Source organism: Myotis yumanensis, unplaced genomic scaffold, assembly GCF_028538775.1.
Source record: "Myotis yumanensis isolate MYYU_CA2020_CCGP unplaced genomic scaffold, mMyoYum1.0.hap1 SCAF_3, whole genome shotgun sequence".
NCBI lineage: Eukaryota > Metazoa > Chordata > Mammalia > Chiroptera > Vespertilionidae > Myotis > Myotis yumanensis.
In genome coordinates, this window is record NW_027223754.1 from 195,586,820 (window position 1) to 195,600,919 (window position 14,100).

General features: G+C 49.7%; 1 protein-coding gene across 2 annotated transcripts in view; it reads left to right on the top strand.

Annotated features, from left to right (window-relative positions):
- ELK3 (ETS transcription factor ELK3) overlaps positions 1-14,100 on the top strand; it is a 63,978-nt gene that overhangs the window by 43,335 nt on the left and 6,543 nt on the right. Inside the window, exons 3-4 of one of the 2 annotated variants that reach the window (XM_070410859.1) lie at positions 3,213-3,992; positions 12,239-12,361. In XM_070410859.1, coding sequence (XP_070266960.1) covers positions 3,213-3,992; positions 12,239-12,361 — 903 coding nt within the window. The remainder of the gene's footprint in view (positions 1-3,212; positions 3,993-12,238; positions 12,362-14,100) is intronic. The other variant, XM_070410860.1, reaches the window with a different exon arrangement.

Below are 14,100 nucleotides of genomic sequence, written 5' to 3' on the forward strand. Positions count from 1 at the left end.
CGGTCCTCAGGCCGACGCCCTATCCACTGAGCCAACCAGCTAGGGCTGTTCTGGATATTTTATAGAAACAGAATCAAGCATACAACTGTGGCCTTCTGTGTCTGGCTCTTCACTTGGCACACTGCATTCAGGGATGTCCGAGTTATAACAGGTGTCAGAACTTCATTCCTTGGAAGGCTGGAAAATCTCTTATGTGAATATATCACATTTTGTTTGTCCACTTGTCAGTTGACAGTCTTAGGGATTGTTCTTTATTTTTTTTAACCGGTTGTTATGAATTTTTAGAGAGAGAGAGGAAGGGAGAGGGAGAAATATCAATGAAAGAGAATCATCTATCCGCTGCCTCCTGCGCGCCCCCTCCTGGGGATTGAGGCCGCAACCAGAGCATGTGCCGTGATGGGGAATCAAACCGGTGACCTCTTGCTGCAGGGGATGCCTGCTGAACCAACGGAGCCACATCGGCCGGGGCTCTGTACGTTCTTTTTGATGCACCAAGTCCCGGCCCTCTGCCTGCGATGCCTTTCCGTTCCCAACCATTTTTTGAGGAGGAGAGGCATTTGTATCGTTTCTCTCTCAGCCTGAAATTACTTCTTGGTTTGCTTATGAAGGTAACACCTGCTCAGACATTGTGTTCTGAATCCCATAATAAAATTAAGGGTTGGTATTAAACACACACACAAAACAGTCTACAAGACCTGCCAGAAGAAATGATTCAGACTGTAGTTTCTTTTTTCTTCTGTGTAATTATTGAGGCTCTAACAATTCGCTCAGTTTAGATGAGTGCTCCCCCGGCTGAGGATAAAGTAAAGGTTTCCCTCAGGAGGAAGAATGTTATGAGCGAAGAACAAAAATACATTAGAATTTTAGCAGAGGAGCACACCGGGCAAGGATGCTTTCTTACCAGGATCCGGTGGCACTTAATGAGGTTGCCCTCATTTTACCCTTTCCTGCTGGAGGCTGGTTTCTCCCAGGCCTGGTGCATCGCCCATGGAGATGCTGCCAGTTAGGCCCAGGTGGAACTAAGTTCGCAAATGTCTCTGAAGGTTTGTCAGTGGTTTTCAGGGTCTCTGGTGTTGCGTGTAGGATGAGGTCAGAGGGAATAGGCGGGATGCGGTGGGGTCAAGGGCAGGCCCAGGTGCTGGGATGAATTATTCAGCTCTGACTCTAGCGTGCCAGGCGGTGAGCCTCCGGCGTGCGGTGCGGAGTGATTTTGCCGGGATCTGTGTTGTTGGGGTTTCCAGTGCTGACTCATGTGTCGCTTCCTTAAATGCCTGCCCTGAGGAACTCCTTCTGGAAATCTCTGTGGCGTGGTATAGATGCCCTTCCCTCCTTACTGCTCGCTAAATTCTCTTCTGGAATGTAGGGTCCAGTTCAGATCAGGCAAGTTAGCATGCCCTAATGTAACCACAGGGAAGGAAAAAAAGAGTTACATACCAAACTAAGACTGTAAAAGGAACCTCAAAATTGAATTGAATTTCACCTCTCTTGTATCTTGGAAAGTTGCTAAGAGAGCAGATCTTACAAGTTCTCATCACCAGGATAACTAATTTTGTGGCTACGTGTGGTGAGGGCTGTTAACTAGACTTGTGGTGATCATTTAGCAGTATGTGCAGATATCAGGTCACGTTGGGCCCTTGACAGTAAGTACGTCTGAAATGTTCTCCCCACAGAAAGGAAGTGGTGATTTGTATGTTGTATGTCAGCTATAGCTCAATTTAAAACAAGATTTATCTCTCCTGAGGGGTTCTTTGATTCCCCCAAATGTGTGTGGGAATGTGAAGTAGCCTGGGCTTTCGCATGAGTAGACCTTGGTGGTTCTTGGGCAGATGACTCCCCACCTCTCAGCTCAGGTCATAGGGATGAAACCTTTCCCCCCAAAAGAGGGTCAGTGTGAGAGCAACCAAGGTAGCGTGTGTCCAATACCGGGACAGAGGGGGCACTCATAGGAGCTCCTTCTAAAGCTCTTCTCCCCCAAATGGTTCTTTTTAACCTTCACTCATACCCAAGTTTTAGGAGGAGCCATTTGTAAGGAAACCGAGTCCTTCCCCACGGGACGGCGCTGCTAGCTCCCAGTGCTGGAGGGAGACCACCTCTGTCTCCCTTGAGCACCTCGGACCCCCGTGAGCATTTGAGAAGGTTTGCTACTGTTCCGATTTAGCACAGCTTTTAATAGGAAGTCCGTTCTCCCAAAGGGGCAGGAAGACGTTTGCAGTGATTGTTGGTTTACGTTTAAACCCTCGTGTGTTTGGACGGGAGCCATACACCGAAGAGCCAGAAGCAGGTACTAGCAACTTAGAATACGGGATGAATGCCGCAAATATCAAAGCAGACAATTTGCTTCCCCCCAGCGGCTCTCTTGGCAGAAAATTTAAAAAGGAAGAAATGGCTGCATGATTTAAGAAAACATTGTGGGGTTTGGTGATAATAACTTACGTTTCCATAATGCCTTCCAGCGTACGGAATGCTTTCCCATTATTATTTCATTGAATTCTCACGAGTCCCAGAGGTAGGTAAGACAATACTGTATTATGGTGAAGGAAACGCTGTCTCTACCACGTACCCACCACGTGGCTGTGTGGGTTATGTAAGCGCTCTGAGCTTACTTTCCTAAGTTTTAAAATGGGAGTTTAATAATACCGTCCTCTGAGGAGTGCTGTGCAGATAGGAGATAATGCATGAGCAGTGCCAGCTGCAGAGCAAGTTCAGTAAGTGGCAGCAGTTGTTGCATTGAGGTCGAGGAAACACAGGTGAGGAAACACAATCCATTTGCCGATGATCACACCGTTAGTAACTGGCCAAACCTGAACGCAAACCTGATTCTGTCCCCAACGTTAGTCCTCTCTGTGGGACACCGTAGCCAGGCTGTGGGAGTCAGAGTATTCAGCATAATCCCATTCTTTTTTCTTTCTTTTTTTAAAAATATATTTTTATTAATTTCAGAGAGGAAGGGGGGGCGGAGAGAGTGAGAGAGAGAGAAACATCAGTGAGAGAGAATCATTGATTGGCTGCCTCCTGCACGCCCCCCACTGGGGATCGAGCCCACAACCTGGGCATGTGCCCTTGTCCAGAATCGAACCCAGGAGTCCACAGGCCAACGCTCAATCCACTGAGCCAAACCAGCCAGGGCCAGCACAGTCCCATTCTGAGGAAGCCCTTCCTCCATTTTGCTGGGGCACTGACCTTTCCGATGTCTCCTTTTGTGTGATCCACAGAACATCATCAAGAAGGTGATTGGGCAGAAGTTTGTGTACAAGTTTGTCTCCTTCCCGGAGATCCTGAAAATGGACCCCCACGCCGTGGAGATCAGCCGGGAGAGCCTGCTGCTGCAGGACAGGGACTGCAAGGCGCCGGCCGAGGGCCGCGAGGCGCACAGACACGGCCTGTCAGCCCTCAAGAGCACCAGCCGCAACGAGTACATCCACTCAGGCCTGTACTCGTCCTTCACCATTAACTCCCTGCAGAACCCACCCGAGCCCTTTAAGGCCATCAAGACGGAGAAGCTGGAGGAGCCGCCAGAGGACAGCCCTCCCGTGGAAGAAGTCAGGACTGTCATCAGGTTTGTCACCAATAAAACCGACAAGCACATCAGCAGGCCCGTGGTGTCCCTGCCCTCCACGTCTGAGGCCTTCTTGGCCTCGTCCGTCTCCGCCAAGATCTCCTCTTTAATGCTGCCAAACGCCGCCAGCATCTCGTCCGCCTCGCCCTCCTCCTCTCGGTCCCCGTCCCTGTCCCCCAACTCGCCCCTCCCCTCTGAACACAGAAGCCTCTTCCTGGAGGCTGCCTGCCATGACTCGGATTCCCTGGAGCCCTTGAACCTGTCATCGGGCTCCAAGACCAGGTCTCCATCTCTCCCCCCCAAAGCCAAAAAACCCAAAGGCTTGGAGATCTCCGCGCCTCCGCTGTTGCTCTCCGGCACCGATATTGGCTCCATCGCCCTCAACAGCCCGGCCCTGCCCTCAGGATCCCTCACCCCAGCCTTCTTCACTGCACAGGTAAGAGCCACGCCAGACTCGGCTCAGCAGACGGGAAGGAAGGGCCACCAGACCACCTTCCTTCTGCCTTCAAGGGATAATCCGAGGGCCCGTGTGACAAAGTCCCACCCCCAGGCCAAGGTATCCACAGGAGAAAAGGCGGGAGATGGGCTACAGGGGGATGCTTGGTTGGTTTCTTGCTCTTTGTGGCCCTTGGAGCAGGTCCAGTGATGTCCTGGGGAAGGTGGAACGGGCCAAGTGACACTTGAGAAGGCATTGGGGCTTTACGAGATTTTTATGCCAGCGTCCTCTCTGGTGGGGAGCTTGATAAGTAGCCGATTGCTCTCTGTTGATGAGAAAATAGATGTAGCCCTAGCCGGTTTGGCTCAGTGCATAGAGCGTCGGCCTGCAGACCGAAGGGTCCCGGGTTCAATTCCAGTCAAGGGCACGTACCGAGGTTGCAGGCTCCTCCCTGGCCTGTGCCCTGGTCAGGGCGTGTGCAGGAGACAAGCAATCGATGCATTTCTCTCACATCGATATTTCTGTCTTTCCCTCTCTCTTCCACTCTATCTAAATCAATAGAAAAATATCCTCAGGTGAGGATTAAAAAATACATATATATATTAACTGTTGCAGCCCTTGCGATGGTCAACGTGGAGCTGTGGGTCCTGTGGTCCCTTATAAGTACTAACAGTCAGGATGACAAGGGCCAGCCCAGCATTGAGAGGAAGAGTCAGGGAGAGCAGAGCTACTGTGAGGAAGCCCAGGTCCGTGTCCGGAGGGAGAAGACAGCAGACGTGTGGAACAGGGATGTCTGCGGCGAGAGTAACTCGAAGGAGAAGGCAGATGCTCTTTCTTGCCCCGCTGGCAGTTGCCGGGCAAAGGCAAAGCACGTGCCTGGTGTTTTCTGCTTCCTCTGGGAAACTGGGTGCATCTTGGCTTCGGGGTCACAGACCTGGGTTGCGTTCCTGGCTGGGCCACGTGGTGGAATGTGACTGAGCCTGTTTGCACGTCTGTGAAATGCGTTACTGTGAGGACTGGATGGGAGAACGGCGTGTAAGAGAGCTAGCTACAGCTGGCAGGTGTTGTTGTCATGGAGCTTTGTGGCACCAGGTGGGGGACATGCTTTTGGGCGGGGCGGGAACAGGAACTCTGTCTCCTGCCTCTACTCATCGCCGTGATGTCCTTGCTGGCGTGAGCAGCAGCAGTATCCTATATTGGAGTTTTCTCGTGGGCCAGGCACTAAACACTTCGCATGCGCTGCCTTGGCTGTTTTTCAGCCCCATGAAGTAGACACTGTTATTGTCCCTTTTTCCCAGCTGAGGTACCTGAGGCACAGGGCTGGAGTAATTTGTCCAAGGTTGCACAGCTAATAGGTGGTAGAAGCGAATTTGAACCCCGTTAGTCTGCTCCGGAATCCGTGCTCTGGACATTGGTACTCACCGGGAAAATGCCCAGTTGTCCTTGATCATAACAGTCTGCACAGCATCTGCAAGCAGCTCTTTCCATTCTCCTCTCCATGGCTTCTCCCCGCCACATTGGGGGCCAGGAATTTGGTGTCAGCTCAAGCTTGTGAGCTGGTGCTAAGGAGGCTGCCCCCCTGGAGGGGAGAGCTAAGGCAGTTACTGGGCAGAATTGTGCTCTTCAATCGGGCATTTTCCAACCAAGCAAAACCGTCCGGTGGCTAAGAACGGCTGAGTAAATGCCTCGGAAACAGTGGCCTGAAGTAGCTCCGAGAAGTAACGTGAGAAGCGGGGCAGGGTGGACATTCTAGAGATCCCCTCCCCTGGCCGACTTTGTGTTTACAATGTAAGGTTTAGAGAGGCCTCCAGCCAGGCCAAGGCCAACTCTGATTTCGGTATCTGCTTTCCTGAGCGCCCGTTCACTGTCTCCGAACAGACTGGGACGGTTGCCAGCCCTGCAGTCATCTCGGAGGCAATCGGCTCAGGCGAGCCCTGTGGTTTTGGGCCTGGACACTGAATGTAGGGGGGTGGGGGGTTCCACTCAGTGGGATGAAGGATGGTCTGGCTGGGCTGGTGAGAGGAGGAGGGGGCCTCGACTTGAGAGGGGGCAGGCGGTGGATGCAAAGCTCAGAATGGGCAGAGCGATCCTTCTAGAAATGGCCTAAAACCAGGGCAGGAAAGCCAGATGACCTGTGTCTAGGGCAGATGGGAGTGAACAGTCCTCAGCCAACCTGTGAGGGTTCACGCTGTGAAGTGTGAGTGAGCAGCAGGAGTCCCAGAAGTGGGACCCGGGCTTCCCGAAGGATCGAGGCAGAGGGCCAGGTCTGAACCAGGACATGACAGGACAGGAGTGGAAGTGGGGCCTGGGCTGAAAGGGCCTGTGGATGGGGTGGGGTGTGAAGAAAGCACAGCACATAGTGCTCTGAACAGGGTCAGGGGAGTCAAGGACTGCCTTTGGGTGATGGCACATCTGAGGACTTGACATCCCCTCACCTTCCAGCAGGGTCAGCTCTGCCCCTGGCATGGGTGTATGTGGCCAAGAGTGGCTGACAGGAGGGAGAGAAAAGCAGAGCAGAGAAAGGGTGGGGCTCCAGCATCGGGGGCGTCCACCCAGCTGGTTTCTCTGAGATCAGCCGGGACTGTCATGGAATTTTAGCTTAAAAAATACCGCCCCCCCCCCCCCAATTAGTTTACATTGAATCTTATTCTGTATTAGTTGCAGCTGTAGGGAATGTGGGACAATCATGCGCTTCTATCTTGACAAGCTTCAGGGCTTTGAGGATTGGGGGGGAGCGGGCTGAGTCAGTGCAGGATTTGGATCCTGAGGATCCACCCCAGGAACTGCTGTGTGCGCCCCAGTGGACAGAGTAGCATCTGCTCTGAGGAGCCCACGTACTGCAGAAGGCTACCGGCCGCAGCCCGGGAGGACCCCTTTTCCTGGGGCAGGAGTGAGACTTCGCTTTGCTCTCGGGCTGCTCTGGGGTTCCCTCTCCACCTAAGGGGGGCTTGGAGCCTTCCTCCCACAGGCACAGTGACTTCTCACTCCCACAGCTCAGATAGGAACTTGAGCACTTTGCCTCCCAGAAACCCTGCTCCCTTCTGTGGGCTGTGCAGCTTGACAGTTTGCTCACCTATAGGAACCTCCTATAAACTTTTCTTAACAGTTGGCCTTAGAAGAGGTGAAAGCTGTGCTGTAACTATTTCATACCCTGAAAATGAAATTCCCAAGAATTTAGTTTATTCCAAGAACTACTTACTTTTATTTATTTATTATTTATATTTTACTTCTTTATTCTAAGAATAATTCCCAATTATTTTCAGCTGGAAACATGGGAGGGTGAGGGGAGGTAGGATTAGGAGGAAGGGTTAGGATTAGGAGAGTCCTGGCATGACCTGGGTCTTGTAGTTACAGTGCCCTCTGGGGACCTTATTAAACCACATACCTTGTATAAGCTTCAATTCAGATTTGAAATTTCATCTGCAAAATGATGTGCGTGAAAATCATCAGCCGACCCCCCAACACTATCGCCTCCCCAACACCGTCGCCTCCCTCAACACCATCGCCTTCCTCACCATAACCTCCCTCAACACCATCGCCTCCCCAACACCGTCGCCTCCCTCAACACCATCGCCTTCCTCACCATAACCTCCCCAACACCATCGCCTTCCCAACACCATCGCCTCCTCCAACACCATAACCTCCCCAACACCATCGCCTCCCCAACATCATAACCACCCTTAACACCATCACCTCCCTCAACACCATTGCCTCCCCAACACCATAACCTCCTCAACACCATCACCTCCCTTCCCATTGAAAATACTTGTGGGGCATCTGCTGGGACCTGTACGAAGTACAGTTGAGATGACTCTTGTATGAGTGTTGAAGAAACCAGATTACTGATGTAGACAGACATGATGATCCCCCAAAGGCACTTTAAGCATGGACTATGGGGAGCTGAAAAGGGGAATTCAAAAGCCAGCTGGGCACCAAAGAGCTTAGCTGCCAAGGGTAATGGCTGCCAGAGTATCAAGGTCATATTGGACTGTGGCTAGAGGAGCAAGAGTGTTATCTCAGATGGCATGAGCCACAGACCAAGACGGGGAGCAGCCAGGCTGTGAAACCCTCCTGGCTCCTAGCCAGGCACCATGCAAGCCCAAGCGGTGCCAGCAGGAGCTTCTGATCCTCTGTGCCTTCTGCACCTTGTGGCGTCTGCCCCTCTTCCTTCCATTCGCCTCTTCTGTTTGCTCTCTTCATCTAACAATGTGAAGTTGGTTCAGAATCATAGGCCGGCACATTGCATTGCTCTTCTGGTATGCCCAGACCTCTGTTCCTCTCACGTGTGATGTTTAAGATGCTCAGCTCAGATATGTGCAGGCACTGGGGCTTGAACTCACCCTGAATCTGAGCGCGCATGCCCCAGGCTGTTTGTTAGCTTCAGACCTGGATTAGCACCAACTGAGTGGAGCCAGTTGGCCGAGGACTGAAATGCTGAAACCCTCTTCCTGCATTTACTGGTGGGTGTAACAACTTTGAGCTCAAGTCATAAGGTGGGAATTGAGTAAAATGGATGTGTGTGTTGAGGAGCGATCAGGGTATAGTACATCCTAGCCCAGATGAGAAACTGGGGGGTTTCTCATCTTATTGTCTATCTTGCCATTATCACAGAAACATAAAAGGGGTTCTTCTCTCTCTCTCTTAACTTGGAGTGCGGGTGAATTTCCCGCCAAAATATAAGATGGCTCTGTCTTTTGGTTTTGTTCCATCCACCAAAAGGGTGGATTACAAACAAATATTTGGTAATACGCAGTTACAATCGGCCCGAGTTTACACGTTTCCCGCACTCCACCGCAAATCTATATGAACCGAGTTAAAGACGGCTCCCTCGGAGTACGCGCAATTCACGCGAGCCGACTTAACTCGTTTCCCGCACTCCAAGTGTTAACACTTCTGCCTGCTGCCTTGTCACACTGACCTGACTGCAGAGATTGTCCTTCCAGGAGCTTCCCATTGGAAGATGTCACGGGGAGTTTTGTGTGACTTGACACGCTTGTTGAAGGTTGCTTCCCCAGGCTCTGGGCTCCCTCTTTCCACCTGGGACCCCTCCCCTCTCCATCTCCTCTCCCTCTTCCCACCTGGGACCCATCTCTCCCTCTTTCCCCTTGAGACCTATATCCTCTCCCTTCTCCTTCATGGTTCTCCTACCTCTTCCCGCTCCTGCCCTTACTCCTTTGTTTCCCTTACCACTTACTGTACCTGCCCTAGCCCCTCATGGAATTCTCCATCTTGACCCCCTTTCCTTACGATGAGTACCACTCATTCAGTACCACACACTCTGCTGTGTGATTCTGCTTCTCTTTTACAGGGTTTAAAACCACATTTTTATTTGAATTCAGGCAACTCTAGGAGTTTTAAAAAGGTGGTTATAAAGTGTTCCAAGGATTCAGAAACAAGAGAAGTGCCACCTGGTCGAGGGGAGAGCAGGAGAGTCTCCCTCGAGGTGCTGGCACTTTGATGGGCAGAGGGAGGCAGGGGTAGGAAGGAGGAGATCTGAGGGCGTGACCCAGGTGGAGGGCCATGAACAGAGGACACTCAGGTGTGGCATGTCTGGACACCAGCTCACCAGGCTTAGCTCAGAGGTGTTAGCTGTCTAGGAAACTCACTGTTAAGTGAAGGAACTAAGCTGGGAGGATGGATGAAAATGAATGCTTATTGCCCTTGGGCCTTAGGGCCTCTCCCTCCCTGGCAGCCTTGGGAACGCTGCCATTCAGAAAGGCCTGGAAGAGGAAGCATGCATCCGTCTGCAACTTCTTTCGTGAGCCCTTAGTCCTCAGGCTCAGCCCTCCCTGCCTGACTCCCGGAGCCTGTGGAGAGAGGCTCTGAAAGCTCACATTGTACTTGAGATAACTCAGAGCAGGCTTCAGAAACTTTCCTCAACAGAGTAGTCAGATAGCCCCGGCCGGGGTGCGGGAGGCAACCCCATTGATGTTTTTCAAATCAATAAACATATACTTGGGTGAGGATTAAAAAAAAAGAGCAACCAAATAGCGTTTTCCTTAAGGCCACAGAGTCTTTAGGGAGATCAGAGATGGGAGGGATGGAGTCATTTTACAATACTTATTTGCATATATAATGAAAGGCATTCCAAACATTAAGCATGAGAAACAGAGGGCTAGCTACTGTACTCTGAATACATTCTGTAACACTTAGAAAAACGTATGTGCAAACATCTCAAATCCTGACATCGGTACACATTTTGGACTATGAAAATATAAATGCTACTTTGTATATAGCTCAAAGGATTAAAAATGGATGGGTATATATTTATGGCCACAGATGAAAGATGGCTAGACTTTGTAGTTTAGAAGACTCATGGTCTCTTTAGAACTTAGAGATCGTCACTGGTGGGTAAATGAGGAGCCTCTGGATATACCGGTTATTAAATGTTAATGTGGCTGGAACCTGGCTCCTGAGTGACATGCAAATATCAGTTCTCAGGCCACCTGAGCCTGCGGACTGGAGTCTCACAGGACTGAGAGGAGCTGAGCCGTCAAGTACCCGCCGACAGGATTGGCTTGTCTGTTGTAGAACATTAAGTACTTTTCTATATACAGTCGAGTGTCTCCCAGGAAAAGGTGAAATACATTTAGAAAGTGTGTCAGGTAGACTTTTAATTAATCACCGACAGCAGTTTTTAATTCCTGTTGAGCATTTGCTGTGCCAGGTACACATGAGCTTTTATCCTCCCCACTATCCTGTAGCACAGGCATTTTTTCCTCCCCACTTTAAAGGGTAGGAACCGGAGGTGGAGAGCAGTTGCCTGGCTAATAAGTGGTGGTCCTGAGGCGGGAAGCCTGGCAGAACTCATGCTGAATTGTTCAGTCTTAACCGTTAGGCCAGATGGCCTGGCGCCCTCCTGACATTGCCTCGGATTAGAACAAATGGGAAGCGTATCCAAACACAGGTATTTATCCCAGTGACCTGGTGGCTCATTCAATCTGTAGACGTGCCGTGGAACCAAAGACTCAAATAATTTGGTATAAATTAGTTTGCCTTTCAGCAGCTTCAGTTTGAGAACCTTTGTCTGAATCCAGTGCACTGAGCAGAGCAGAACTTGAACTTCAGTTTAAGCCAAATGCTCGAGATAATTAACAAAGCTGCTTAGGCCAGTTCTAGGAAAAAACAACACTGTAGCATCCAGCATGATGCAATCTGAGCTGCGGCTGCCTTTGCTGTGGTTCTTACACAAAGCACCTACTGACATCACAGTCACCCAGGGTGCAGAACCACCCTGGGCAAGGGAGTTCGCCCTCGCCAGAATCCAAGCCAGGCACTTACAGCTCGGCAGATTTCTCTGCCCTCTGGCTGGCGGGCAGGCGGGACTCCTGCTGCGTGTGTGCAAGCAAATGCAGCCCTTGGCACTCTCCCGGGAAACCCAGAGTTTTGGCTTTACACCCAATCTGACAAGAAAGGATCCCCCCTCTCCCCCCTCAAACCATTGCCAGGGAGACGAATTCTCATCAGCCCCACATCCGGAGTGGAATCTGGAAAACCCAGTTCAGAGCTTTTGAAGAAGCTGGTCAAGGGTGTTTTAGCAGCAAATTCTAAAGTATTAAGGGCCATGGATAGGGAAAAGGAAGCTCGGGAGGCCCTTTCAAAAATATGTTTGTAACCCAAGTAGTGGATGTCCACTACAGAAAACTACAAAAATATAGATAAGAAAAAAATAGAGCCTGAAATGGGATCCTGTTTTGTTGTACACTAAGTCTAGTTCAGGGGTGGGCAAACTTTTTGACTCGAGGGCCACAATGGGTTCTTAAACTGGACCAGAGGGCCGGAACAAAAGCATGGATGGAGTGTTTGTGTGAACTAATATAAATTCAAAGTAAACATCATCACATAAAAGGGTACGGTCTTTTTTTTTTTAGTTTTATTCATTACAAATGGGCCGGATCGGCCCGAGGGCCGTAGTTTGCCTACGGCTGGTCTAGTTTAATGTTTGGGGGGGGGGGGGGGGGTGCAAATTGAATAAGGACAAAAGTTGCTATGAACTTGAGTTTTCCACTAGGATGTGTAAGGGGAGGTAACTTGTCCATACCTCTCTCCTTTTAAAAATTGCTAATACTATTAGCATTAAAGAAAATTACAAGTAAAGAGTGTGCAGCCATGCAGAAAAAGGAGTTGTCAGGTTGTCCTAAGGTGGTGAGGCTTGTTTCTTGGTTCATGGCTGGCGCACCTAGCCACCCTGCTGGAAGAAGTCAGGTGACACCTGTATCAAAAACTGTCTCTGCTTTCTTTCTCAGACACCAAATGGATTGCTCCTGACCCCGAGTCCACTGCTCTCCAGCATACATTTCTGGAGCAGCCTTAGTCCAGTTGCTCCACTGAGTCCTGCCCGGCTGCAAGGGCCAAACACGCTGTTCCAGGTGAGTGTTTGGAAAAGAACTTATACACAATGCACGTCTAAGAGGTATGCTCCCCAATAAATCCTGCAGAGGTAGCAGTGAATTCTGCTCTGTGTTTCATTAAAATGTTAAGTTTCCAAAGGGAGTTTCGTTAATGGGGCTGCACACAAAAGATAGCCTTCAAAGGCAGGCATTTCCTTTGGGGCAAAAATGGAGTACTCAGGCCAGATAGTCATAAATGGAAGGAACGATGCCTTTGTGTATCGTTCTGGAATTTTCATTGACTAGGAAAACTGGAAATTTATTAAGGAAAAGGCAAAACTTTAAAAATTATATCTTATAAAAATCTCATAATACTTAAAAATATTACTGTGTTAGTCAACAGTGAGATCACTTAAAATAAAAAATAGTGAACAATTTTTTTCCATGCTACAATAGAAAAGTTATCTGTATAATTCCAGGATACATAATCAAGTTCTCCTTGTTCCATAGTAAAAAAAAAAAAAAAAAGGAGTATGCAGGGCATTTGATTAAAACTAAGTCTTAGGGCTTTATCTTGTGAAACTCCCTGAACTAGGTAAGCACATTCATTATTCATTAACAAACTAGGATCTTGCAGTAGCATCACTTGTTATCAAGTGGAAATCACTATTTCCTCTTTGAGATCCAGGCTGTTCCTCACTGACCAAGATATTACTGTTTGAATATGTGAGTGAAGAACAGAAGGGATCCTAGGGACAGGAATGGAGCAAACTGGACAAAGTGCTAGCTCCCTCTTTACCTAATTCTAGCCTCACCTGTCTCATCCACCCTGCACCCATACCTGCCCCTAGTGTGGCTCACCCAACGTCAGTTACAGCTCTTCTGATCCTGTTGCATCTGGCACTCACCAGTTTGCACTATGATAGACTGTGGGCCCTCAGGAGGCCATAACTGTACCTTGCTCACTGTGGTGTGCCACCAGCTTCTAGCACATTGCTTGGCACACAAACGATGCTCAGTAAGTGTTGTTGACTGACTGAATGGATGGATGTCTAAGAATTTGTTAAGAAAGTAAGTGTTAAAAAGTTCAGGTCTCCCTGCTTTGTTGAGTGGGTCATTTTGCTTGTCAGGGTTAATAGTTACCTCCTTGGTGCAAGGAGCTGTACATAGTGGGATTTAGGGTGTTCTTTGAGGGTGGAGCTAGGGTGGTTTTGATTGCTATCTCGCTTCTCTGGTTTCCTAGTCGGGAGGAGGTAGAGTGTCACGATGTCACCGTATCCCTGGAGTAATAAGGTTTCTCTTCCTGGCCCTTCTTCCCGTTACATGAAATTGAGCTATGGTTTTGCCAACAGGTTGATTCATAGCCATTTTACCTCAGGCAGGGAAACAAACTAGAAAAAGCAAGCAAACAGCAGTGAGCAAATGTAGTTTCAGTAAGTTTAGATGAGCAACTTGATGGAAAGCTAAGACCTTGCTTCCTGCAAGCAGTGTCTCAGGTCAGAGCTCCGGAGTAAAGCAGAAAGGAGCTGCGTGGTCTGTGTGCAGTGCCCACCATGGCAGCATGGGCTGCAGTACTACTCTAACCTGAGACTCCGACATAGGGCCTCTGTGGGACTCAGTAGATGTCTGTGAGTAAGGAATGGACTCTCACTTCCCTCCTTACTGGAAAGTCTGCCACCTGGTTGGTGCAGGGTGTGGTGACCTCCCAGGGAAGCCATGGGAAACTATTACTTGGGAGTTGTTTGGCATATCTTCCCTACTTAGATACTAAACCTTTT